General features: G+C 36.6%; 1 protein-coding gene across 1 annotated transcript in view; it reads right to left on the bottom strand.

The window, feature by feature from the left end:
- Positions 1 to 27,787, bottom strand: part of LOC109077940 (nuclear pore complex protein Nup160-like) — an 80,202-nt gene that overhangs the window by 33,557 nt on the left and 18,858 nt on the right. The window contains exons 4-17 of the mRNA XM_042753417.1: positions 22,415 to 22,640; positions 20,990 to 21,065; positions 20,777 to 20,891; positions 20,431 to 20,670; positions 20,254 to 20,351; positions 16,553 to 16,637; positions 16,388 to 16,456; positions 15,919 to 16,002; positions 15,680 to 15,850; positions 10,501 to 10,600; positions 6,991 to 7,156; positions 6,787 to 6,911; positions 4,229 to 4,389; positions 3,203 to 3,339 (exon numbers count right to left, since the gene is read on the bottom strand). Coding sequence (XP_042609351.1) covers positions 3,203 to 3,339; positions 4,229 to 4,389; positions 6,787 to 6,911; positions 6,991 to 7,156; positions 10,501 to 10,600; positions 15,680 to 15,850; positions 15,919 to 16,002; positions 16,388 to 16,456; positions 16,553 to 16,637; positions 20,254 to 20,351; positions 20,431 to 20,670; positions 20,777 to 20,891; positions 20,990 to 21,065; positions 22,415 to 22,640 — 1,853 coding nt within the window. The remainder of the gene's footprint in view (positions 1 to 3,202; positions 3,340 to 4,228; positions 4,390 to 6,786; positions 6,912 to 6,990; positions 7,157 to 10,500; positions 10,601 to 15,679; positions 15,851 to 15,918; positions 16,003 to 16,387; positions 16,457 to 16,552; positions 16,638 to 20,253; positions 20,352 to 20,430; positions 20,671 to 20,776; positions 20,892 to 20,989; positions 21,066 to 22,414; positions 22,641 to 27,787) is intronic.

Raw genomic sequence — 27,787 nt, 5'->3', positions numbered from 1 at the left:
TGTTTGGTGTGTTCCACTCGTTGGCTCTCATCGGGCTCACATCGGCAGAAGTTTGCCGGCGTCGGGGACGTTGGCAAGAGTGAGAGCTCTGATTGCATGTTCAGTTTAGTAAATGAGTCAGTTCCGAGAATTAAAGCAAAAAAGTTCTTTGAAGTCAGCTAGGTGTGTCCCGGCCTTAAGAATCCGTCTGCTCTCTTGGTACTTGATGTCATACACTGATCATTCTGCGCAGTGGTGCTTCAAGCCGAATGCGCTTAATGTATGCTACCACAACAAAGCATGTATGCAACAAATGAAGTCAGAAAAGCGTCAGTATGTTATAATCTGTTTGGGTCCATTACTGAACCGATACAGAATAGTCCTCGTCTGCATCGTGATGCATCGAAGAAACGATTAATTTCGACACCCCTAATAAATGCAACATTTTTTTTTAAATATGTACATACATGTGTGTGTATTTATATACACAATAAATACACACAGTACATATATATTATGTAAACAAAAACTTTTATTTTGGATGCGATTAAATTGCAATCAATCATTTGACAGCACAAAAAAAATTACAATAAAGTAATGTTATAAAAAAAGAAAGAAGGCACCAGGTAGAAAGATTTCTATTAGGGTAGTAAACAGTGTTTGATAGAACTATCCCTGCAACACAGCATCTGATATAAATATTTTGCCAGCATGGGTCACAAGTTGAAAAGTGCATGGGGCTAATTTTGAGCACAGACAAAAATTTTTTCACAAACATTAGCTCAAAATAGTAATTAAACATCCAAAATTATCTTTATTTGTACATTTTCTGAGAGGAGCACCTTTTTCTCTGTTCGCTTCTCGCACTGCCGCTGACTGATTTATGAATTGTGCACATAAAAGCGCTTCTGCCTGCGCAATCATACATACATAGACTGTATACACAGATTTACAGTATTAAGTGTTCATGCAAACATAATCTGTTATGTCATAAGTAAGGGTGCTCCGGTTGAATCGGCAACCGATCACTATCAGCCGATAATCCCTTTGGGTTGTTTGATTGGTGGTCTCTATAAAGGCTGACCTCATAAACCGATTTCAAACTGATGACACTGCTGTGAGAGGTTTGGCACGACATGCAGAAGCAACGTCTCAGTCTGGCGCGGGTAAAAATCATTATAATGCTGAAGGGGGGATACAATTCATATTTCTCATTATGTGAGATATTCCTGTGGCTCAGTGGTAGAGCATTGCGTTAGCAGCGCAAAAGGTTGTGGGTTCGATTCCCAGGGGAACACATGTTAGGTTAAAAAAAAAGTATAGCCTGAATGCACTTGGATAAAAGCGTCTGCTAAATGGATAAATGTAAAACTGTAATTTCACAAACAGCATGAGTGAATCACCGCACACTCTCTGTGTTTGGCGATCAGTGTTCGGCCTCAGAAATCCTGATTGGAGCAACCATAGCCTTAAGTAAACATTTTGGGTACTGTTGGGGAAAACATCTGATGTTTGGGTAGCACTTTGTTTTATAGTCCTGCTCTTCATGTACATACATACTATGTAATTATTATAGCAATTACAATAACTAGGTACTAACCCTAAACCTACCCCTAAACCTAACCCTACCCCATGTAGTTACCTTATACTAACAGAACGTTCATAGGTACATACACTGTAAGTACATGTAAGTACACATACTGTAAAATAGTGCAACCGATGTGTGACATTATATTAGATCCGTGCAGTACAGTAGGAATTACTATATATGGCATCTCTCTCAATGTTAATCTTACAATAATAGAAAGTATTGCTGCTCTTGATTGAACTGCTTTTGTAGTTTTAATAATAAATTTATTTGTAATTAACACACTGAAGTGATTTTTACATTTGATTATTTGTTTTTCTTTCTTGAATGTTTAGATGTAAAAGTGGATATTTTTTAATGGCGCCCTGGTTTGTGTCAGAGGATTGATCGGAGCATTTTGTTTTGTAAAGGAGGCACAGCATCATGGAGAGTCACAAATAATTATTTGTTGAATGATGAAACCATACTAGATCTGACTGCAGCTGCATCACAAACCCTAAGTAAATTATTTCATAATGCTTTGTCTGGAAAAGACGTTTTATTTTGACTGTTGTCAAAACACTCAAAACATGAAATAGTGAGGGGGCGTTGATACTATTTCCTACACAATGATGTTAGCCAATTATAACAGTGGCTGATTCCAGAGAAGCCTTAAATGACCCGACCCTTAAAAACAGCCTGTTTCTGAGAGAAGTTCAGAATGAGGGTTGAAAATAATAATTTTTCCACACATCTATTAGTTTTAATTTTTTTTGTAGGAAAAACTTTACTAAGTTAGCTCACACTGTGCAATTTTGAATTTTGAAAATCCTAAAAGATTCCTATAATACTAGGCTTAAAACCTATAGTCTTTGATCGTTAGTTTGAGATGTACACCTACAGCCGATTAATGGCCGTTGGAATCAAATTTTAGCTCCAACGAACTTCTGGCAGTGTCAGAAGATTTGGCGCACAGTCCTGCAGTGTGACATCTCGCCTTCGTACAGTCTGACAAGTACAATCCTAAAGGACTTTTAAAAAAAAAAAAAAAAAAAAAAAATTGCACATTGTGAGCCAGGCTGAACATGTCATGACCACTTTAATATTAAGAAAGGAAGTGAAGGAAATGATGCAACGTTGCTAGGTGATTTTGATCAGAAGTGACTTTGCTGACTCTATAGATTTTAAACGGGTGTAGCTCACTCACTTTTTGTCAGATTCTAACAAATCATACATTTTCATACATTTGAAGGTCTTTTAATGGAGAATGTGAATTTTCTCATTCATATCTTTGCTAATTTTGGGCTGAAAATTAGCTAATTATGACTCATTTTGCCAACAAAGGTCAGAAATGTCTTGCTCATGTCTAAGAAATAATTAACCTTTTTTTGACCATTTACAAAGTGCCAACTGCTTTGTATTATTGGGAGAAAACATGAAACAGTGGGATATATGATAAAACGTTTATCTTTGTGAGGAATATAATTAAACTTGACATAGTACTGAAACGTCTATTTCTTTCTATGCTCAAGTAATTTTGCCACCATTACAGCCCTACCGTACAGACACATCTGCATTAAGAATCATGGCTTACATATAAATTAGGATTCTTTTAAATTTTATTTGTGGATTCGGCCATGTGGCATGTGGACTCACAGTATGTCAAGTGGAACGGATGAGGACAGCGTCAGGCTCATCTGTTTAAGCAGGTGATATGAGCACAGCAGACTAGAGCATCGAGGAATCAAGTCCTGCTGCAGCTGCAGTAACTGCGCACCGCCTGGAACAAACACCTGCACAAACAAACAATTAATCAAGCTAGGACTGTCAACAGAGCTTAAAAAATAATTTTTCAATTAAATATTTCCAGAATTTTCTCATTTAGGGGAACTGCAGGTTTTTAAATCAGCAATCCACAAGAGATAGGATACATATAAACAGCACCATTTTACATTTTCAAGGCAGATCCAGAGATAATTCACAGTTTTTTAATTTAGCCTTTTAAATATACTGTACATTTAGTCAATGTTTCATGTATATATCTGATTAATCTCATGTAAAGGGTGCATTTGGATGAGTTAATTAACCTGCTAGCAAAGGGCTTGAGTTTAATGGTGAACCATTCAGCTTTGGTTCAAGCTGTAATACAGGTTGCGCTTTCTCTTTCCGTAAGCTTTTTACTTAAACACCAAACTTTCAACTCATCTATTCTGCTTTTATCTTTATTCATTTACAAATTATGGTTTAGTACTGGTTTCTTAAATAGTAAAGCACTATTTTGGTTTCGTTCAGTATTCATTTTAAAAACTATCGGTTAATTAATCGTTATTGGCCAGTGTGGTCCAACCTATCTATCGGTATCGGTAAAAACCACTATGGCTCTCTAAAGCAATACAGAATATTTCCCTTGATATTGTAATTGTAAAGATTCCTCAAAACATTGCTTGCACATCATTAAAGTGTGAAGTAAATTCTGTTCTTGTCATAATTATCAACAATGTATTTTTTTAAATAAAATGTGCTAATCTGTGCTTGCCACACGTCTAGAATTCAAATGCATCAATTTTACTTTCAAATTAGCATTTTCTACCTTAAAAGACAACATTTTCATAGTTCAGGTCTCAATATCACAAACAGGCTGATTGAGACATGTGCTAAGTAAATGTGCGTGTGTCTACTTACATTATCTCCAATTCGCAGATACAGCTGCTGCAGGATGAGCAGGTCTCTGCAGAGCAGAGTTCGGGTCATAGCAGTCTGACACACAGCCTGACAGATCAGACTAGCGGCCACACTGCTGCCGTAGAGCTGGGAGAGGCTAATGCGCACTCTCAGAGACTGACCTGCAACAGTGATGATCAGGGGAAGAGTCCAAACATCTATATTAAAAAACGCTTTAATACTCGTTCTCAACTTGCACAACTGTCTTTTGTCTGTGAAGAACAAAAGCATAAACAAACACACAGAAGAAAAATCTTTCAGCTGACTATAAGCAAGGGCTATCAAAACCACAAACACTAAGAAGTCATAACTGCCTATTATTTCCTTTGATATTGTAAATGTGATAATACATATTTATTAGTAATTAATATATTACACATATAGTTTAAATATATACTTATTTTATTAATAGAATTTATACAGAAACACTTTGTGTGGCATGCCTTCTTATGTAGGCCACACATCCAGAACAAGTAGGGGTGTGCCATATCATACCGTCCACGGTTACATTTTTACATGATAAAAAAAAAAAAAAAAAAGTGTCATATCGCAATATTAATGATATAGTGAAGTAATGACGTATTTACTAGGGGTGCACCGAATGTTTGGCAGCCAAAAAAAGCAAAAAAAAAAAATTAAAAAAAAACCCCAAGAAGAAAAAAAAAGGTCTTTCGGTGTTCAGCCACATAAGCAAAAAGACTGAATAAATTGTACCAAACAATGGCGTGATGCGATCAAATAGAGGCACGCACTAATGCAGCAAACATGACGGCAGTGTGGAAACGTTTAAAATTGTCAAAGACATCAAGAAATCAAGAAATGGCCTTAAACAATTAAATACACTGCAGAATGTTGTTTTCTTATATATGCATGAATTGCATGCATTCAAACAGCCCTGCACGAGCTTGTAGCGCTGTCTCGTTAGCCAGGGTTCAAAGTCAAAACCACAAGGGAAATCTGTGCTGAAACTGTGTTACTCGTCAGTTGCTCATAACATTTTTAAGAACTTTTACAGGCATGTGACAATGTGTAAAGTGTATCTTCCCAAAATAGTAATGAGAATAATTTATAAATCTGCTGCCGTCAACAAAAAGAGAAACACTGAGGACTTCCTGCGGGTTTCTGTCAAACTAAAAGCTCCATCAACATTCATAAATGTTATTATTGCAATTTTACTGTTGTTCTGTTAAATAAAAATAAAAAGACAGACAACAATAATGACAATAATTACAACAGTTCTATTAATACATTTATTCTAACTGAATGTTAGAATAAATGTATTAATAGAACTGTAGACCGCGTTCAAATTAGGATCTGTAATTTTTCTAAGGTTTTAAAAGAATTCCTTTCTGTTCAGCAAGGCTGCATTTATTTGCATGCCTGATTCAGGAAAGGGGTCTCAAAAATGGCCACAAAATATTATTTTACTAACTTATAAGTTAAATTGTGCTTTGTTCCTATAATGCTGCTTCTGCCACCTTATGATAATAGATTTACACTTCAAATTAGGTAGTCTGTCATCAATGACAGGAGCTCATTGGAAAAGGATGGAAAATGCCCTTTGTTGTGTTTGCACTAATAAATGCTGCTGCCTGCCAGCTGCAATCACCAAAACTATGTTGTTCCATATTTTTTCTTCTATATTGTCATAAATATCATCAACACAGATATTCTTGAAATATTGTGATATAATTTTGAGGCTATATCGCCCACCCCTAACAAGTACACTATATTGTCAGAAGTACTGGGACACCACCTTCTAATGAACAGGCTCAACTATAGTAATTTCCATAAGTACAAATCTTGACAGATGGCCAGAAACTCTTGTACATATGGGTACATTCATTTTAGACACTTCCAAAACCGTTGCAACAGGGATGAAAATACAATTTTTCAATACATGAATTATGTTTCCATCTTTGTTGCCACAGTTTTGGAAGTGCATTTTTCCCACTCTAAATAAGGGGGTGTCCCAATACTTTTGTCCATATGGTGTATGTACAAGGTGTTTGGTGAAGGGTTTTGGCTCAAGGTCTGCTTTTAAAGTCACAACAGAGGTGTTCAGACCAGTCAAGTTCTTCCACAGTGACTCAATCAATCATTTCTTTTTTAACCCTGCCTTATACACAGAGGCATTGTCATGTTAGAACAGAAAAGGCTCCTGTCCAAACTGTTTCTATAAAATTAGAAGCACACAATTCACTAGAATATCATTATATGCTTAAACATTAAGATTTGTACTCGTGGAAATTACTAAAGTAGTCAAACCTGTTCATTAGAAGGGAGTGTCCCAATACTTTTGGCAGTATAGTGTATAACAAGAGAGTGCCTCAAAGGGTGAGCTACACTATCAATATACAATATGTAGCACTTCAATTAAATTCGGTAAATTTTGAACCTAGATAAAAACATAAAAGAATGAATTCAGAAAAATGACAATGATTTTTTGGGCAAATTACTCCTCAGACAACAAGATCATTCACCACAAAACCCTTCAAAAGGTGTATATAAAGGCGTACCAGTGGGTCTGGATTCGGTCTCTGCATCAGCCTCCAGGTCCAGTTCTCTCAGCAGCGTGTTTATTGCAACAGTGGGGTTACTGATGTCTTGCAGTTTGTTTAAAATGTCCTGAATCACATTCTCACTGAAGAAAATATTTCACTTTAGACATCAAGCTGACTGATGTGTGACTGCATTTAAACAGTGATGTAAGGGATACTGACTTGTCATTGGCCAGAAGACCCTCCAGTACTTTTTCCGACACTTTCTCTGGAGACAGCAGGTCCTCAAGGGCTTTGTCCATCTCATAGGCCATGTCCTCTGGAAGAGACTCACTCACCATGCGGAGACACTGAATGAGCTGCAGGACGTCACGGCTCAAATTTGAATCTAATAAAAGACCACCATTAATGATTGCTCGATTACTTCATGTCAACTGTGGCTGCTTGTCTTACTAAGTGGGCAGATCATAGCATTAATAAGCTGCAAAGGGGATCAGAAGAAGTCTCTCCCCAGCTCACCAAATGATTCATTATAAGTTAATCTATAAGGCATATGCAACTCCCTGTTAATTATATAAAATTAAAAGAAAGTCTGACCTTTTGTCACCTGTGTAAAAGCTGAAGTCAAGGTACATATATGCATATATTCTGGAACTGTTAAATGGTGTTGTTCTGGTCCTCCATAAGGGACTTAAGCCTGTGTCATAATTTCCGCGTCCGCTAGTGTCCTCTATGGTATGCGTGACACAAAAATCGTCATCAGAGAGTGTGCGCGGAGGCTCTGAGCGGACATCCGCGTGCGTCCCATTTTTTGTGCTTTTAAAGCACCAGTTGTACATGCGCAGGCTGTGTGAAGAAGCCCGTTGCTACTCGAACCTGTACAATCTGTCGATAAAACAATATAAAGACAGCCAGATGTGCAATAATTCCAGGCAATTGTTTGTTCATGTTTGTTGCGGAGTGGACCATCAGTGTACGCTTTCGGTAGTATAAATACAAGTAGTCCGCACTGTCCATGTACGCGTCTGGATTGCTCATGTGGAAAGTATAACACAGGCTTTATTGTCTGATCTTCTGAGGACTCAGAAGACTCAAAAGGACCGACTGTTTTTTTTTACTTGCTGGATGATTCTTCGCTGTCACTAGCTGTTTCCATCCACCTATTTTTATGCGCATTTTGGAATATCTGCTCTTACTGCTGCCAAAAAGGTTATCCTGAAACTAGAACTGGACAATTGTTCCAATTTTATCGAATAAATCGAATTTTATGTTTTGCCACGATTTTATTTTTTATAAATAGAGGAATCACGATTTTTAATATAAAAATTACCAAATGCTAGAATTAGACACTGACAATATGCCAATAATACAGGGGTTAAAGCAAAACCCCATTCCACAGCCATACCTATCACACACCCAGTTTAAGAGCAGCGTTTTTCTTGTAATTCGGAGTGCTTGTCCTCCGAATTTAAAAAATATAAGAGCACCTTCATATAATAAATTCTGATAAAAAATTAGCCTTCCTAATATGAGGTGACATTTGACTCAAAGTGATTTACAGGGGCATTTTATTTTTACCTTTGTAATGGCATAATCTGTGTCAAATTCAAAAATGTATACGTTTATAAGCTTTTTCAAATTTCTTTTTTAAACAATATAATAAGTAGAATAAGACAAATAAGTTACCAATCATATGAAATTAGTATTAATAAAAAATTAATTTGTACTACAGAGGTTGCACAGACGAACACAAATGCGGTTTGTATGTAGGCTACATTTTCAGACGTTTAATGAGGCTCAGAGGTGGCACGAGTGCAATTAAATTCATACATTCATGTGGAGATTAATGTTTTAAATATAACATTTTGACTACAGAAATATCACGTTTTAAATAACTGAAATTATACACTAAAAATGAAACTAAATCTGCCAGCAGGTGGAGGCAGGTCACTGATTTTATCACTGAATCATTCATTCAATTGATTTGTTCGAACAGCTGATTCATTCAGGAATGAAGCAAGTGACTTCTTTATGAATCGGTAATCATGAGTCACTGACTCACTAGATATGTTCAAAAATGCACTTTAATTGAATGAATGAAACTCGGCTGTGTTTGCTTTTGCGAAGCGGCTGAGGTGTTACTATATTTGGAACGATTTTTATTGAATAAATAGAGCAAATCAGGCAGTACTTGTTTATTGAACTGTTGTATTAAATCAATATCACATTTGCAATTTTTAAAAGCGGTCACTCTCCTTATTGCAATCTGTGGGCGCACAGAAAATGAGAGCACACGAGTGAGTTCTCAAGACTCAAAAGCACATGCAAATGATATGCTCCATCATCTGTCATCGCATTATAAGTGCGGAACCTGTGGGAATGAGTAGAATCGTTATTAATGACCGCAATGCCGCACCGAAATTCATGTTCTCCTCTGTATTCTCTGCTAATAACCCGACTGTGAATGATACAAGCAGCATCACTATGCTGTCACTGAGAAGCTGAAGCAGTGGCGGGGATGATTTTTGGTGTGCCGGCAGAACAACAACATCGCTACTGTAGAGAATAAGTGCTTATACTCAAACTATAAACTTTTATCCCAGTACTTATGTTATTCAAATGTCTGTAACACAGAAATAATGATGTGTGGTTGAAAATACTCTTTGCTTTGCCCTTTCTGGATCAGCAGCAGCATGAATGATTCATTAACATGGACAGCGACAAAACGTGCTTTTCACACTCCACTGACACTCACAATGTGAAACAGTCGTTATAGACATAGCTGAATCATTGTCATTCAGGAATAAGATTGCGTGGGTGTTTGAATCAAGATCGCGATCTTTAAACAATTAATTGTGCAGCTCTAATGTAAACACTGCAAATTGTTTTGCGAGGATATCATCAAGTTCTCACGAGACCAGTCGGATCTCGTCACATCCCTAATAGTTAATAATAGTCAACTGTTGTTATACCTTCAGTCATTTTGAATTTGAATTACATTGAATTTTGAGATTTTTTAAAGCATTTTCCCTGTTATTTCTGAACATATATTTTTTTAAGACAAGTTTGTACAAGATGTAGTTGTAGTTCATGCATCTTTTCTGCAAAGATATTTAAAAAGTGATTTGTTTAACATTTACATCATGTTGACAACTTCATGTGTGCTGCACTTCGAATAAAATTTTCTTTATCAAGAGGGTTAATAAAGAAAAGGTTACTTGAACCATGTTGTAGTTACATTTTCAAGTTGACTAGTTTATGAATATCGGGCAAACGTTCTGTAAAAAAAAAAAAAAAAAAAAAAAAAAAATCTACTTTTTATTATTTCACCATATCGCCCAGCCCTACCTGAAACTGTGGTTGGATTCATCTACCCCAGTAATGTTTACTTGGATGTCCTACTTGCTAGACATCACCCTTTGGAAGTGTACCACAGACAAAATACATGGCACCACCAGAAGAAAAATACAATTTTGGTTGGATCTTACTGAAATTTTATCAGACCTCTTGAAATCTTTAGATGTACTTGTTACCCCTCTAATATTGTTTTGGTTATAGTTTTATTTTTCTGGCGTACAATCTTCATTGTTACAATTCTTTTACTTTATTTTTTTTAATCTTTGAATATGGGCAGATCTTGGGCTCTGTTGTAAATAGTTCTAAATTTAAAATGTTTAATAAATAATCACAAAAATACAAAACAAGTAGTGTCTCAAGGCATTGCCCTCTTACCCTCAGCAATCGGAGTCTCCTCTTCAGAAAACAGGTATTCATCCGAGGACAGGTAAAGATGGTCGACAGCAAAGCAGGGTAACAGGAAAGACACAAAGCCCTAGGAAACCAGAGTAAAAAGATTAGCGGCCAACCAATACATGACCAGGGCTGATATTTGACCTTTTTTTTTATATATATATATATATATATATATATATATATAAAATAAATATTGTCATCGGCCTGTAGGTTTTAGGACTGTTTGACTGGTGAGAACTAAAAATGGGACTTTTATTTTGATGATGCTGATAACCACATCACAACACACACAGACAGATGCACATCGGCTTATGATATTTCATTCACTCCAAAGTTTTCAGCTCTCTCTCTTTTTTCACTGTCAGGTCTAATAATAAAAAGGCACAGGCTATAATGAAAAAAAAAAACATGATTTTATTGCATTTGAATGCTTTTTTTGAATATCTAATAAAGATTTAATTCTAACAACATAAAACCTCAAAAATGTGTTTTATTCAGCATTTAGTGTACCAAGTCCTTTCTGCAGTAACAGTAGTACGGTGTTGATCATAGGTTTCCATATCCAGTGTAGAATTTTAATTTATAGGTTTTGTCTTTAGTCGTGTCATGCCACTCATGTCCAGAATAGACATTTTACTGGTATTGGTAGGGACTACTGAAATTTGGCAGAGTCACAATGTCATTGTCAATTTTATTTATATAGCACTATTAAGCACAACCATGAGTTGACCAATGTGCTTCACAATAAAATATTTCAATAAGACCAGACCTGCCAACCTTGGAAAAATTTTTTGAGTACCATCAGCGTGGGGGTGGGGGGGGTGGGGTGTTTACAGTTTACTGTTTTTTACTGTTTAACTTAACTGTTTAGTTATTTTTTGCTATTTAGTGGTTTTTATGCCATTAAAAAAAAAGAGAAAAACTACAGCACACTTTAATTAAAACTTCAGTACACTTCTGTATAGGGCTGGGCGATATGAGCAAAAAATTCATATCTCTGTATTTTTTGGCTGATCTGCGGTATACGGTAGCCTATATATCTCGGTATTTTGTATTTGGATTAAACAAATAAAGTGAATGTAAGCATGTAGGCATATAGCTATTATGTGCAAAAACGGGTTAAAAATCACATTACACTGTAACATTGCAATCTAAAAACAACAACAACAAAAAATTTAAAGCAGAAGACTAATTGAGTAAAAAGGCTATTTTGATTACCCCATTACACTTTACAGTTGCTATCATACAAATACACTTACTTATAGGTTTAAAATTCTACGTCATATTTAATGTCCAACTACAAATATTTCAGCAAAATGTATATTTTAGTCAAGAGTTATTGCGCTCCTATTTCATTGAGCTCTGTCTGATTGGCGTGCATGCGCGCTGCGGCGCTCGTTCTAAATGAAGTCTGTGGAGATTAGCGGAGAATCGCTAAAGCAGAAGCTTATGCACTTCTGACAGCAAAATTAGAAATATTTCCATTGGTTTTTAACATTTACAGATGCAGAATATACCTGTGAAATGCAAGTTATGCATGAAGGAAAACAGCACATCTCAAACACATTAAACAGCGCGTCTCTGTCACCCTCACACAGCCTTTCTGTCAGAGCATCTGACGTGGCGCGCGCGAACCCCTTTGTACGGAAACCATAAACTATAGGCTTCTAGGAGAGAAATAAAACTCAGGAATTATTTAAATGCAAAACAAACAAAAGACGCTATGATTGGTTTAACTCTTCATCTTTTTCTGTTGCTTGTTTTGAATACTGCGCGTGGACAGAGGCATCACTAGATTTTTGCGTAGTTTAGAGTGACAAATCGTACCACCGTACTTTGAGCTCAAAATGCGTAGCCACTACGCAAAATGCGTACAGGTTGGCAGGTCTGTAAGACAGTACAAAATAATTACTAAAAGAAACAGTACAGTAGAAAGTTCTCATTGATAAAACGCCAAATCAAAAAGGTAGGTTTTCAACATGGATTTAAAAACAGATAGTGAAGGTGCAGATCAAATAAAGAGGGGCAGAGTGTTCCACAATCTAGTGGCAGCAACTGAGAACGCATGGTCACCTCTGCATTTAAGCTTTGACTTTTGGATGCATAATAATCTCTGGATGGACGACCGGAGAGGCAAGAAGAGCTGATGTTCAGTCAAGCTGATAAATAAGCAGGGGCCAAACCATTTAATGGTTTAAACACTAAGAGAAGAATTTTAACTTGATAGCACACAGACAACCAGTGCAGAGAACGTAAAAATGGTGTAATATGATCCCATTTTTTGGTAATCGTTAAAAGCCTTGCAGCTGCATTTTGAACTATCTGCAAGCGGGATAGGGCTGATCATGCTTCCTAAAAATAGAACCCAATGGGAGCATGTACAATGAAACAAATGGATCCCTGAGGTACACCACATGACAAAGAAGCTACCTCAGATGAGTGTTCACCAATGTTAACTCAAAAACCTGAAATATGATTTAAACCATTCAAGAGCACTTCCTTTTATGCTTACACAGTGCTCCAAGCGAGCAAGCAGTATTTCGTGGTCCACAGTGTAAAAAGCAGTGCTCAAGTCTAGGAGCACAAGCACAGCATGATCCCCAGCATCACCAGTTAATATAATAACATTTAAAACTTTCAGAAGTGCAGTCTCAGTCGAGTGGTGTCTTCAAAAACCTTACTGAAAGACCTTAAAGATCTTAATTTCATCCTCAAAATTTTGTAAATGTTCAGGGCTTCAAACATTGAGTAAGGGGCCATTGGCTCCTATAAGAAAAAAACTTATATGTGCCACAGAATAAACGTGTTTTATTTATTTGATTATTACATTTTAACGTTTCAGTCATACTGTCATGTGCTTGTCTCATCTTTTCTTGCAGCATTTGAATCCATTCTGTAGATGACCTGGGAACTAAGGTTCACTTAAAGTGGGAACTTAATGTCTTGTCCAACTTGAAATATACAGACACAAATAATTGTTCATTATTTGTACAAATAATTGTTCATTATTTGTACCAATATCTAGTAAGAAGCATCATTTGGCCACTGAGTGTAGTTTGAACTCCTCAATGCATCCTGTAAACGTCATACACTCTTAAAAATAAAGGTGCTTCACCATGCCATAGAAGAACCTTTTTTGTCTAAACGGTTTCATAAAGAGCCTTCAACATCTGAAGAACCTTTACATTTCACAAAAGGTTCTTTGTGGCGAAAGAAGGTTCTTCGGATTATAAAAAGTTGAAAAAGAGATTCTGTCAAGAACCTTTTAAGTGTTGTAAAATTGTAAAATGCAATTTTATAGGAGTTGAATCATGTAGACAACGGGTTAAGTAAAGATATTAAGATGCAATAACAAATATAGCAAAATGCTACTCTTTATTGTTATTTTTCTAGCTGACTGATGAGCTTATGGACACCGAATGGTTATTCTGAGGTTGCAAATAATGAAGTTCCCGCATTAACAGAACACAGCATAGACCTAAGATCTTGTTAAGAAGAAGCCGTATTATTAATGACTATAAACGAGAATTGTTAATGATATTGCCAATATTCACACAGCTGACAGCTTTACCTGTTGTAGTTTGTTCAAGTTGTACACAAAATAGACGCTGTTTTTCTGCACTTTCACTTACGTCTCCGTCATTTCAATCTCTCGCGCTGCTCAGCTGAGCTGTGTTTAGCAGGTGTGCATCAGTGCTGCTGCGTGGAAGAGATTAGGACTGTTTGAAACTCTTTTTCCACTAAAACTTTGATGCACATCGTCTCAGTGTAATGTGTGAACATAGCAAATGATGCGATTGCAAAACAATTAATTTGAGCTGTATATGAGAACTGAGGAAGTGGAGTGTGCGCAGCACGATTCCACCTATCCCACCTTCAGTAACTTTAAGTTAATCGACAACGAATTGTGACTCCGGGGAAAAATGGGACGTCTGGTTACCTTATCCCTACCCCTTCGGGTGCTGAGGCCATTGTTTCAGATCGCTAGTTCGCATTTTATTAGCCTATCCATCCACTGCGGCTGCCATACTGACTAGATATGCAAACGTCCCTTATCCGATCGCAATCCAATGACAGGGACGCACATTTTGAAGGACAATAGCCTATAGGATGCATTTTGAATGTCCGGTAGTCCTCAAATAACATTATAGTCCAGTCTCGTCTAGTTAACGAAGATGCGGCATAAATTTTGTCATAATTTCATCATCAGATATTTTTAGCTCGTCAACGTCTCATCTTAGTCAAAGAAAAAATGATCATTAACGAATATTTTTCGTCGTCGTCTTCGTTAATGAAATTAACACTTTCGCAGATACTCATAAAATCCATCTTCAAAATCAGAATATTGCTTCAAATAAATTTATAATTAAATGTTATAACTATAAGGCAGCAGCTAAGTACAAATAGCGATATAGGCTATTTACACTAATTACAAATAACATTTTCTTAGCAATAGGTGCTATTTACGCTAAGTGAAAATGGCAATCTAAGTGAAAAAAGCTGTATCTTTCTGCAATATGCTATTTACACTAAGTGCAAATAGATTCCATTTACATTGTTAAAATAGCAGGATTTTCTGATATTTATACTACTTAATGCAAATACTGTATTGTAGTACATTATAAAACAGTATGCAATGATAATGTATTAAGTGTAAATTATAATTTTAATTTTAATTATTAAATGGATGCCACCTTACTGGGACAATAAAGCCCTCCCTACACCTACCCTAACCCTAAACGATACATTACTTCCAACTTTTTGATTATTTCCATTTTTATTGAAAATAAATGCCTTTCTGATGTGATATGAGATTTGAAAAGAGAGGAAATTTTTTTTGGCAAAGGGCGGTTTTGAACTTGGGTCGATCGAGTCAAAAATTACTATGGCACACGCTTTCTCATATACGCCATGCCTAAGGGGATTTTTTTTTTTATGTCAATGGAGGCATGCAAGAGGACTATTTTTGCATTTAGTGTAAATAGACACTCCATAAAATATAATTAAACAATATTGCAATTATTAAGAAAAATAAGAACCAGAATGTGTACTAAAGAAGTAAATGGAGATCATTTTGATTTCATTTTACATAAATACACAGAAAAACTTAATTTTCAACTAAATGAAGTCTTCCAGCTGTGAGGCTGGGATCTGGTACCTTCTTGAGGACGCAAACCATGGCTGTGGCAGGGCTGATGTGCAGAGCGAGTGGCGTGGACAGCACATCCTGGTACTGCAGGCAGCAGGCGTAAAACTTGGACCAGAACTCCACCTGCAGCAAACGGTAGTCCTCCTGACAGAACTCGTACTCGGTCACGCTGCCCTGAAGCTGAAAACAATGTTTAGTGGTAACACAGATGAAGAAATGCACAAAGGGGGAAAACAGCACCACCTTACCTCATTTTCCACTGTGACCGTAACCTCTTTCTTTAGCTCCTCCCACGACAAGTCAGAATATCGCTCTGTACCTCGTTTGTAAATCTGGACAAAAGGAATGAATGCTTCTAAATAAATCTAATGTGAACTATGCATTTACCTGAATGCATATATATATATATATATATATATGTGTAAAAAAAAAAACTTTTTCAAGATATTCACATTTTTTTTAAATGCACCTGTATACACACACACACACATATGCATAAAGGAAGCGCAGAACAAAATGAGGATCTGTGAAGGAAAATGTCATGAGGATTTCAACAAGCCAAGAGGAGACCGGTGTTAATTTGCTAAAGTAAGAATACTTTGCTTCCTTTGCTCCTGTAAACAAACGTTGGTTCTCGTAAGACTAGTATATTCTCACGCATGCCTCACGTGCCTTTAATGTCTTTAAGAGTGAATTAAAGTACATTGAGATTTTTACCTGTAACGCTTTAATGATGGCTGAGGCTGTGAAACGCAAAGGTGAAAAAAGTACATCCAGATACACTTCCTGTTAAAAGACAACAGTGTTTAAGGCAACTCAAAATGGCACAGATGTTTTGACTCACTAGCTTCAAGGATTCACACTGAAGCCGAATGCTCTTACCCGTGGGTCTTGGTCTTCACCAACGTGAACTTCCTCCTCTGGTGATGGCTGGACAAACACCTGGTTCCACATGCCTGCTGTACTGCTAAATTTTTAAAAATAAGAGGCAAATCAGGAAAAGGCAGCAAATATTCATCATTAATACAGTGCTGTGCCCCCATTCTGATTTCTTCTGTTTTTGTGTTGATCTCAAAAACTAAAACAAAATCTAACATAAAAGAAAGGCAAGCGGAGTAATCACAAAATACAGTTTTTAAATGATAAATGTTATTAAAGCAAAAAAGTTATCTAATACCAACTGGGACAGTGGGAAAATGTATAATAAGTGCAGTGTCCTGTAAGAGTAACTCTATCGCTGAGTTAACACTGTCAGCTTATTGAAGTGCCCATGTGTGATACGTCACAGGAAAGCATCAGTAGTGCAGATTTAAGCGCATCTAGACAGAGCAACGTTTTGCAGTAAAGAAAGGAGGAAACCGATCTTAAACACAGACTCTTTCATGACCCAGATAATAATGTGTTCTCATCTCGTGCAGCAGAAGCGGTTCAGTCTGCAACTGCATGAGAGGATAATATAAAAGCTTAGGGGTGGGCGATATGGAAAAAATATCATTTCACGATTATTATTATTTTTTTTTTGAGATATCATGATTCACGGTTTTATCACGATTCTTTGTCATGTTGGTTTTACTATTTTGCAAGTTGTCTGAGCTTTACAGCCAAAATAATTTCCCTATTATAAAGACAAAGCCTTTCACGGTAACAAAAAAAAAAAAGAATGGCAGATATTTAGGCCAAAGAGGGTGAAGATAAAAATCTTTGTTCTTATTTTTAATAACAAAGATAAAAGAATGACACATTACAGCCACACAATATACAAATAAAACAAACAGTACTTTATTTTCAGGTACAATAGGTGTATTTAGCAGGAGCATTCAAGAAATTAAATTAACAAATATAAAAAAAAACACTTTATAAACTGATTCCTAAAGCAACTGTATTAAATTTCTTCAGTCAAGAGCAGCAAGTGATTTTCTCTTTGTGTTTTGTTGTTTTATTAACGGGAAGGCTTTTATTAAAGGAATAGTTCACCAAGAATAATAATTCTGTCAGCTGTCTGTCAGTGTTTTATTTTTATACCACCATTTACTCACTCAAAGGTTGTTTTAAACCTGAATGAGCTTCTTTCTTCTGCTTTACATATACGCTATTCTGAGGAACGTGGAAAACCAAACAGTTGCTGGTCCACAAATTCAATGTGGACCAGCAACTGTTTGGTTACCCACATTCTTCAAAATCTCTTTTTTTTTGTTCAGCACAAGAAAGAAATTAATACAGGTTTGGGAAAACGTGACAGTGAGTAAATAATGGCAGAAATGAATATTTAGTGTGAACTATCCCTAATGACAGTCGACTGCATGTTTAATAGGCCTACTGTCCCTTTAAGACCTGCACGCATCTAATATACAGGCACGCATACGTTTTTCTCTCAACTGTTTATTTTCATTTTAGACATAACCAACTGCGTCTACATGTAAACCTTGTGTGTTTTGACATTATTAGCGCAAAAGATAACTTAGTTCAATAATCAGGCGCTGTCTGACAGGCTTTAGTGCGCGCACTTCGGGTGTATGCGGTGCTCAGAAAATGCACAGGTCAGACCAGGGCGCAAATTAAACATTTAAAAGCACATGCAAATAATGAGAGAGTAACTCCTATGAGAGTAACTCTAGCGCTGAGTTAACACTGATGTGAATGCATGTGGTGTTGTACAGTATATGACAGAGGCGCCAGAACTGCAGCTGATAGAATGTGCACAGTAGCACGATACTACGATATTTCTTCAAAAGCAGATCGTGAAGACATTGTTATCGTCCACGATCAAAAATCGTCATATCGCACACCCCTATATATGTTGCAAGCTTTACTTAAAGGAGTCACCGGATGCCCATTTTCCACAAGTTGATATGATTCTTTAGGGTCTTAATAAGTCTATAACATACTTTATTTAAAATTTCTCAATGGTAGTGTAAAACACCCTTTCTCCCCTGCCAAAAACAACTTAGCACACAGCTTCCTGTTTAAATGTCCCTTTAAATGCTAATGAGCTCTGCTTGCCCCGCCCCTCCCTTCTGTGGGGTGACGAGCCATTCAAAAACGTAACTTAAACGCATTTAGGTAGATCATGGGGCTCATTCCCTTCAAAAGCAAAGCTAATCCACTGCGTCTTCAGCGGCTCAGATGTCGGGAGTACATGCTGACTGCTATGTTAATTATTAAATCCACCAACAAAGCACCTCAATCTCCTCTTAGGAGTCATTCTTGTCTACCTCTGCTCCAGCTGTGAAACAATGGCAGTCTGATGACAGAAAACTCATAACAATCCTAAGCTAAAACACCAATGCATATTGGACACAAAAGTAGGGGAATGGGTCAGTGGCTACATTTACATGCACACTTTTTGGTTCAACCGGACTGAATTCATTACGATTGATGAATCTGATTGTAGTGTTTACATGAACGCTAAATAAAGTGATCAGGTTGATGTGCGCGTTTATATGTCACAAGCTTCAAATCGGAATAGATTTTTTTTTTTGACATGCGCACACTGCTCAAATAGTGAAAGTGAAAAGTGAACGTGACATATAGATAATATTGAGTTTCTCACTGTTTGCACATAATAACCACTCTCCTACACAGTTTCTTTATTTGTTTTTAACAGCAGAATTAATATTTACCCATTTATGGATAAATATACATATAAACCGCTGTCCTGCTCATATTTAAAACAAAAAAAAAAACCTCCCCACGCCCAAAACGGGTTGAGTATCCAAAACAAGGTTGTGCTGCTCCACTTCACAGTTGCCGAGTGAAAGAAGAGTTTTATAATGACAGGACACGCATTTATACAACACTTTATTCGAAAGGAATAGCCGCTCTTCCGTGCGTCGTACGTCATTACGTTATTTCTGTCATTGCACATGCGCAGTTCTTTCAGTTTCGTGGTTCAATCCAATCGAGTGTTTACATGCAAGCTCAATCATATTAGAAGAGGAATAAACCACCCCCTTCAACCCGATCGAAATTTCATTCCGATCGAGCTCAGTCAGATCGATTAAGGTGTTTATATGAACGTTTTTCAATCCGATTGAGCCGTCAAGCCGATTACAAACGGATTATTTGGGTGCATGTAAACGTAGCAAGTGTGACGTCACACAGCCAAGAACCTGAGAATGGCTTGATTTGAGAGAGGATATTATTTATAGGGATTAAAAAAAAAAAACTCTGAGTGGATTTTTATCATTATTGGGTGGATGTGTACAAACACTGGCAACACACAATTATGTTCAAACAACATGTAAAAGTGAATTTTGCATCCAGTGACCCCTTAAAATCACAACTGACAACATATGGAAAACTCCTAGTCAGATACGCAAATGATTATGTTTTGATGTCACTACAGGGAAATAACCTGATTTTTTTTTTTTTAATCATGTAAACTCGACTTTGTGTTGGCAGGTTACTGATGTGCATGTAAATGGGGAAAACTGGTTATTTTAATGAGCTGATATTTGTGAGTTATCAGCTTGCTGGTGTGTATGTAAACTCAGTGTTTTAAGAGCTGAAAGAATTATTTGCTTCATCTTATTTTTGGCTCTAATTTAATTAATTCAATTAGAATCAAACTCTGTATTACTCACTGCTCAAAACTGATGTACTTCACCACAGTCTGGTTGTCATTATCCAGCCAAACAGCCCAAATATCACTCGCCGTCAAGACAAAATCCACTAGCGTCTCCTGTTCCACAAAAACACACATTCATGTGAGTGTACTTCCAACAGTTAAAGAACTCTACGTTTACTGTACTGATCTCTACCTGTGTTGTAAACTGTGTTGAGATGTGATCCAGGCTGTAGCGATTGTTCTCACTGGCCACCAGCTGCAGCACACAGAACTGACTGCCTTTGGGCACTGCGAGGTAGATGGCCAGACACAGGCCGGTGGATGAGGAGAAGAAGAGACGGAGCTTATGAGCCTGCGCTGGAGAAGCCTTCACCTCCCCACGACCCGCGGGCATATAGTCCAACATATCAGTCACCAACAGACACATCTGATGCTAAAAGACAACAGATTAACACATCACTCTGAGTGGCATGCAATTACAATTTAATAAATTAATTTATTTGTATATACACATCATTCTCTCCTGGAGCCAAACTGACCTTAAACGACCACATGCGCAGCTTATGATCCTGACACAGTGCAAAAATAAAAGTGTCATCTTCTAGCTGGTGGACAGCCAGACTGATGGCCAGGTCAGAAATGCTCTGATCTCCCCTGTGAATGGATGCTTGGTTTAAACCATATTTTTGCTCTGCTCTGGGTTGTATGGGATTCAATTAATATCTAAATTTCATGCAAAAGAAATAAAATACCTGATGGCGGTGGGCATCCAGCCGGCCAACCGCTGCATCATTGAACTCTGTTTCAACTCCAGAATGGACACAGTCCCTTTATAACAAGAAAGTGGAATCACGATTTTCAATAAACATAGATATCTCCAAATTTTGTTAACACTTAAAGGGTTAGTTCAATCAAATATAAAAAATTGTGTCATCATTTACTATCACATAATTTCAAACTCTTAAGACTTCTGATCATCTTCAAAATGCAAATGAAAATAACATTCTCTTAGAAGTTTTGTCTATCCAATGAAAATCCATGCAACCAAAACTTTCATTTAAAAGTCCAAACAGCCATTATAAAAGTAATCAATATGAATTAAGCAGTTTAATCTAAGCCTTCTATTTTTTTTATGATGAACAGGCTTTTATTCATATATTAATATTGTTTATACTACGGAGGCCATTTAATGCTTGAATCTGATTGGCTGATGAACGTTCTGAGGTGTGCAATTATTTTCTGGGAAACACACGGTGAACGTAGTTCCAGGCAGCTCTCTTGACCGCATTACAGTTACATATCACTTCACATAGTAAAACTGTAATACCGAAAATTACAGGACTAACAAAAACAACATGACAGACGATGTTCAGAAGGTAAATACACATGACATTTCTCACTAGCGGGGTAATAACAGCACTGTTTTAGAGACGCTGCTGCAGAAGACTGTTGAGGGACGCACAGAGGTAGCCTATTTCTACTCTCATGTTTTTCCAAACCTAGGCTTTAAATCTGTACTTTACTGAAAGAGACTGTGTCTTCAGAAAACTTGACAGTTTTTATTGCATGGACTTTCAATGGTGGGTGAACTACTCCTTTAAACAACACACCAATGAAGTTGTTTGAACTATCAATTTTACTAAACTTTTATCCTTTCTGATATTCTGTAATTGTTTAAAAAGCCCAGAACAGCATTATTTAAGATATAACTAAATGCTGGAATTTCTCCACACAGTTCTTTATAAAATTTAATTATAAACAGTGAGCATGCTTACCACAAGAAAGCATGAGTTTTTAAAGTAGCCGTGTGAGTCCACTTAACACAACAGTGTGCCAAAATGTTTGATTTGACAAAAAAGATTTGACAAACATGAATGTTTTTTACTAAATTGAATTTTTTTGTACTTTATTCAGAAGATGAGGGCACCTGTTTACGGTCAGTGGTTTGGTGCTATTGCAATGTAGACAACATTAATGACTAAAATGTGTCTCTTTTGATTCTGAAACGTTGACCTTTACAAGCATTTTAAGACTAAGATATGCAAGACATTTTTTCCAACCTTGCATTTTAAAAAATAATTTAAGACATTTTCAAACTTTAAGGGCCCACAGACTACCCATATACATATATATCGAGAGTAAGAAAGATAAGGATGACTGTATAGACAAACACAAACCATCTTGATCATGAGCAGGCAACGTGACTACAGTAATGCCGCCTGAGGGTGAGGCGAGAGTGAACACTGCCTCCCCCTGATGACTGATCCAGGCGGCCGACGTGGACGGAGCGGTCGCTGGTGTTCCTTGTACAAATGGGAGCACGTAACTGTGGGCTGGTTCGTTTAAATTCAGCTTCCCAATATCTGTGAAAATGGACTGCATCTGGAGTTCAGTGACCAAATCCTATAAAAGATTAATCTGTTAGACCATATATATAGATCATATACATAGGTAATATCATAACATTCCGTATCTGTCACAATTCATGTAAAAAGTTGTAATATTTTATAATGCATAAGGGTGGGCGATATGATCAAAGTTCTATTTTACCGTATGACTAAGGCCCCGTTTACACTGGCGTTTCTGCTGAGTTTCAGAAACGATCTCTGTTTACACTACACAACCTAAAACGCATGTCATGTGACCATTCATGCAGGTACAGCCATAGATATGAATAGGTAGATTCCCTATTATTTAGATCACGTCGCATCTACGTGCTTGGAGCGATTGAATGGGGAATCTACGTATACATCTATGGCCCCATTTACACCATTACGTTATTGTTTACATGGAAGTCAAGGATATGCAGAGCGAATGTGGACAGCCACGCCATCGTTTTGGTCCGTTTACACTGAAATGTAACCCCGTAGTTTTCTAACTAAAACGGGGTCTGCAGCATTTTCAAAAGTCTCCGTTTTCAAGGGTCGAAAATTAAACATAACACAAAACTATATCCAGTTTACACTAGTAAGTTATGCATTTTAAAACAAAAACGCACTAGTGTAAATGGGGCCTAATTTTATTTCACGGTAACAATATATTTCACGATATAGTCATTAATATATGCAAGTTATTCTAGATAATAGTAAAAGTAAAGTAAAATATTGAATTCTTTTTCAGATTGTTGTTAATGAATTTTTGCACCTTTAATAAACATTTGAAAAATGCACAAATTAATATAGAAAAATGTCAATTTAAGCAATACAATACAATGTTTATTATAGTATGTATATTATAATGTTTTCTTAGTCCTTAGCCATCTTCAAGAATCGGCTTAAAACACATCTATTCCATCTTTATTTGACCCTCTTACTTTAGCACTCATTATTTTGATTGCTTCTATTGTCCTCATTTGTAAGTGGGTTTGGATAAAAGCGTCTGCTAAATGACTAAATGTTTATTTATATAGCACATTTAAAACAACCGAAGTCGACCAAAGTGCTGCACAGAGAACGCAAAACAAACAAGCCAACAAGTTAATAAACAATAAAACACAAACTATAAAACAAACACTGTTAAATGGATGAGGTTCACTAAAATAAAGGATCAAGGCACAGCAAGTCAAAAAATATTAAATGCCAAGGAGAAGAAATAAGTTTTAAGAATAGACTTAAAAACAGACAGAGTTGACAAAGTTCTGATATGAACTGGGAGACTATTCCACAACTTAGGGCCAACGAAAAAGCACGATCACCTCTGTTTTTGAGACGTGCCCTGGGAACTTGCAATAAACCAGAATCAGCGGATCTGAGTGCTCTTGACTGAGTCTGTGGAGCCTGATTATGGAGAGATTTAGTTTGCTTTAGCCTAATTTATTTTCAAGATCTGAGGTAAAATATCTATTGTTGCTTTCACTATGGCTATAAAGATCACACAAAATAATATTCAAACTCACATTAGACACTTTTAACATTGAATAAAGCACATAATCATTACCTGAGATTATCACTGTCATATTTTTTATGTTGTTCCTGCTGCGACATCGCAGAAAATAAAAACCATTTCTAAAATAGAATTCTGTGTCACTTATTGTTACGTGTCGCTGTCGCAAGTGGTTAGGACAAAAACCACATGGAAAAGACACTTTACACACACACACACACACACATAGGTCAGTGGCCCCTGGCTTGGTGGTGTTGGTAGAATTTGGCCCTCGGCGAAAACTAATTGAGGAACCCTGCTTTAAAGCCTGTTTGTTATCGCGCTTTAAAGGGATGTAGATTGCGTGTTGTCATCATACAGATAAAAAAAAATAAAAAAAAGAGACCCCAAACTTTTTAAAAATAGATCCTAAAGGAAGCATATAAAGAGAAAACTGTATAGGACCAAGAATTGAGCCCTGAGGTAGGCCTGGGACGGTATTGAATTTTTCTTACCGCGGTTGAAAAGCAATAAATTCCCGCGGTATTGCGGTAAACATTCACATTTAGAATAAGAACATTTAGAACAGAAATTATGTCTGAAAAAAAAGTGCTGGCAAAACGAAAGGCACTATGGTTTACATCCCAGCCTTCATATTTTTTGCTAGAAAAACTAGCATGTTCACTTTGTCAGGTTTAAGGGAGGCCCTGAAAGACGTAATGACGTTCCCTGCAGCACTGAACACACGTCCTGAGTAGGGGTGTGCCGGTTTCAGAATTGGTGATGACGGTTATGACGTGAGTCAAATGTGACGGTTTATAACATAACCGTCGGGGGGGGGGGGGGGGGGGGGGGGGGGGTGGGGGTCGGGTGGTATTCGTTTGAATAAACGAGCAGACACTGATTAGCTACTTGCCCTACGTTTATTTAAAATTAACAGCAAGACAACTAGCAGGGAATGTGCTTTCCATTAAATAAATCACACACAGTAAACAAAACCTTTTAAAAAAGTAGGCTACTTGTAACAAATACCGTTTTTCCACATATTCTGCACACAGGCTCATCAAGATTTTCTGGTTTTCCGTTGCCATCTGGTTTAAACCCGAAATGTGCCCATATAGGCGATGTAACATTTTTTTCGCAACGAGATCCATCGGTTTTACCTTTCTTCACGAAGTTTTAATTTGAGCCGGAACATGTTCCGTCACCTCCGACGTTGGATCTGGAACATTTTTTATTGGATCCGGCACCTCAGTCCGGAAAAAAAAATTAATTAATATTTGTGTAGTGTTAAATGTTGTTATCAATAGAGATACGCAGATGGGGTATTATTTCATCCGCAACCACATCACAAAACTCTCATCATCCGCGCCAACGTTTTTTTTTTGTGAGCAAATTTCAAAGCCGCACCCGCCCGCCATCCGCTGATTGTTTTGCGGTCTATGGACGATGCAATGCTTTGCTGATGCGAGCCGCAAAAAAAAGCCCTTGTCTGTTGTAGAAAGGATGCAGCAAATATATTTAATGCTAATGTGTGAGGCATAGGCCTACGCTGAGTTTCATTTACGATGAGATGCGCTCTAGTTCACAGTGCAGTGCAAGTGAACGCGGCGCGCTGGCGCTTCCATGTCACGGTTATCACTGTCTGCTATATTTGCTTTTTATTTATTAAAATACACGCAATTGGTTGATGAAACATTTATTAAAATTAAGACAAAATTTTTACAAAACGAAATTCGTTCTTAAGAAAGGTTTTCTACAAAGCAAAATTTTATGAAGTGGTAAATATCATGTCTGACGATTTACAAAAACTTCATTAAGTGGTAAAAACCATGTCTCCCCCCGATATATTGCGCCATCTTATGATCCTATCTAAAAAATTAAAAATAATTTTTGATAAAAAATGTTTGTAAAAAAATATTTTAATGACTGACACCGTTTTGGCGGTTATAGAGTTCTAATGACGGTGTTCAACTATAACCGCCGGTCTCACGGTTATATACTAACCGTCACACCCCTAGTCCTGAGGGAATGCTTGTAGCGCAAATGGACATATATTTTCGGGCTACTTTGGAAAGCAGAGGGAATCGGACACTATTGTCCCGCCACCAGACAAGAGGGACTGCGTGGGAATCCAGGGCTTCCTCCTGCAAATACCTTCTGATGAATTCTCTTGGGGGTCGGAGTAGATGTTTTTTCTCTTTTTTCCCCAAGTAAGTCAGCCAGATTCGGTTTTTTTTATTACTTATATAATATATGAATTATATTTAATATGATTTATATTTTATATTACATATTTGTACATGTTTAGCTATATTAATATTATATAGATATTACGTGTGTGCGCTTTTTTGTCTCAGTGGTTAATGAAGGCTATTTAACAAAGGCATATAGAGTAATATAAATATGTAGGCTAGACATATAGGCTAAATTAATATAAATATTTAAAAAATCTATAATATATATAAATATTATTTATATTATATATTTTTACATATTTTATATTAACTTAGCCTATATCTCGTGTGCGCTTTGGTCTCAGTGTGGTTCAAGGCTATAATTTAACGAATGCTATTTAATTTAACAAAGTGTCGCTGCTCACAATATTGTGGTTGTTTTTTACTTATAAATAAGATAAATATAAATAATATTTATAAATAAGATAAATATAAATAATATTTATAAGTTAAAAAAAAACAATGACGGTATTGTGAGCAGCGGCACTTTAAATTAAATAGCATTCGTTAAATTATAGCCTTGAACAACACTGAGACCAAACCGCACACGAGATATAGGCTAAGTTAATATAAATATGTAAAAATATATAATATAAATAATATTTATATATATTATAGATTTGTAAATATTTATATTAATTTAGCCTATGTGTCTACATATTTATATATTATACATATAAATGCCATGTTTCGATGGAATAGTATCTTAAATGCGCAATTGTCGGCTGCGCAACCAAGTAGAGAATTGTGTTAAGCAGAATAAGCACGTGCAATTAAAAACTGAGGTCCTGCTTTTTTGGCTTTCTCATGAGTCATCCGCCTGTATTTTATGCTTTAGTAAAATGAAATGAAATTCAATATATAGGCTACAAGACAAATGGAATGCTATTAGCCTATTAGAGGTGCATAGATACATTTTTTAATCTAGATTAATCTCACTGTAATCTTGGAATTAAGATAGATTAAAATGGCTCATTTGACTTCTGCCGAAGGCATACAGATGTGCAGGTTAAAGGTTTTTTTTTTTTTTTTTTTTTTTTTTTTTTTTTTTTTGCGTGTTGGTGATGACGGTTACAGGTTTAGACCCGCGGTAGGCATCACGTGACCGCGGTATTGCGGTAATGCGGTAACCGTCCCAGGCCTACCCTGAGGGACACCAGACTTTAAATATATCTCAGATGAGGATTGGTTTCCAATACTAACAACATACCTCCTATTAGTGAGATATGAATGAAACCACTGCAACACCATGCCCCGAAGGCCAACATATTTCAAGACGTGATATAAGTGTATTATGATCAACTAAATCAAAGGCAGAACTGAGGTCTAACAGAACCAAAGCCATAGACTGCCCAGAGTCAGTAATTAGCATAGTATCATTCAAAACTCTTAAAAGAGCTGACTCAGTACTGTGACAGGATTTAAAACCAGATTGAAATTTTTCAGAGATTG

This window comes from Cyprinus carpio, chromosome B25, assembly GCF_018340385.1.
Source record: "Cyprinus carpio isolate SPL01 chromosome B25, ASM1834038v1, whole genome shotgun sequence".
Classification (NCBI taxonomy): Eukaryota; Metazoa; Chordata; class Actinopteri; order Cypriniformes; family Cyprinidae; genus Cyprinus; species Cyprinus carpio.
The sequence above is the reverse complement of the archived record's forward strand: the minus strand, read 5'-3'. Positions and strand labels throughout refer to the sequence as shown.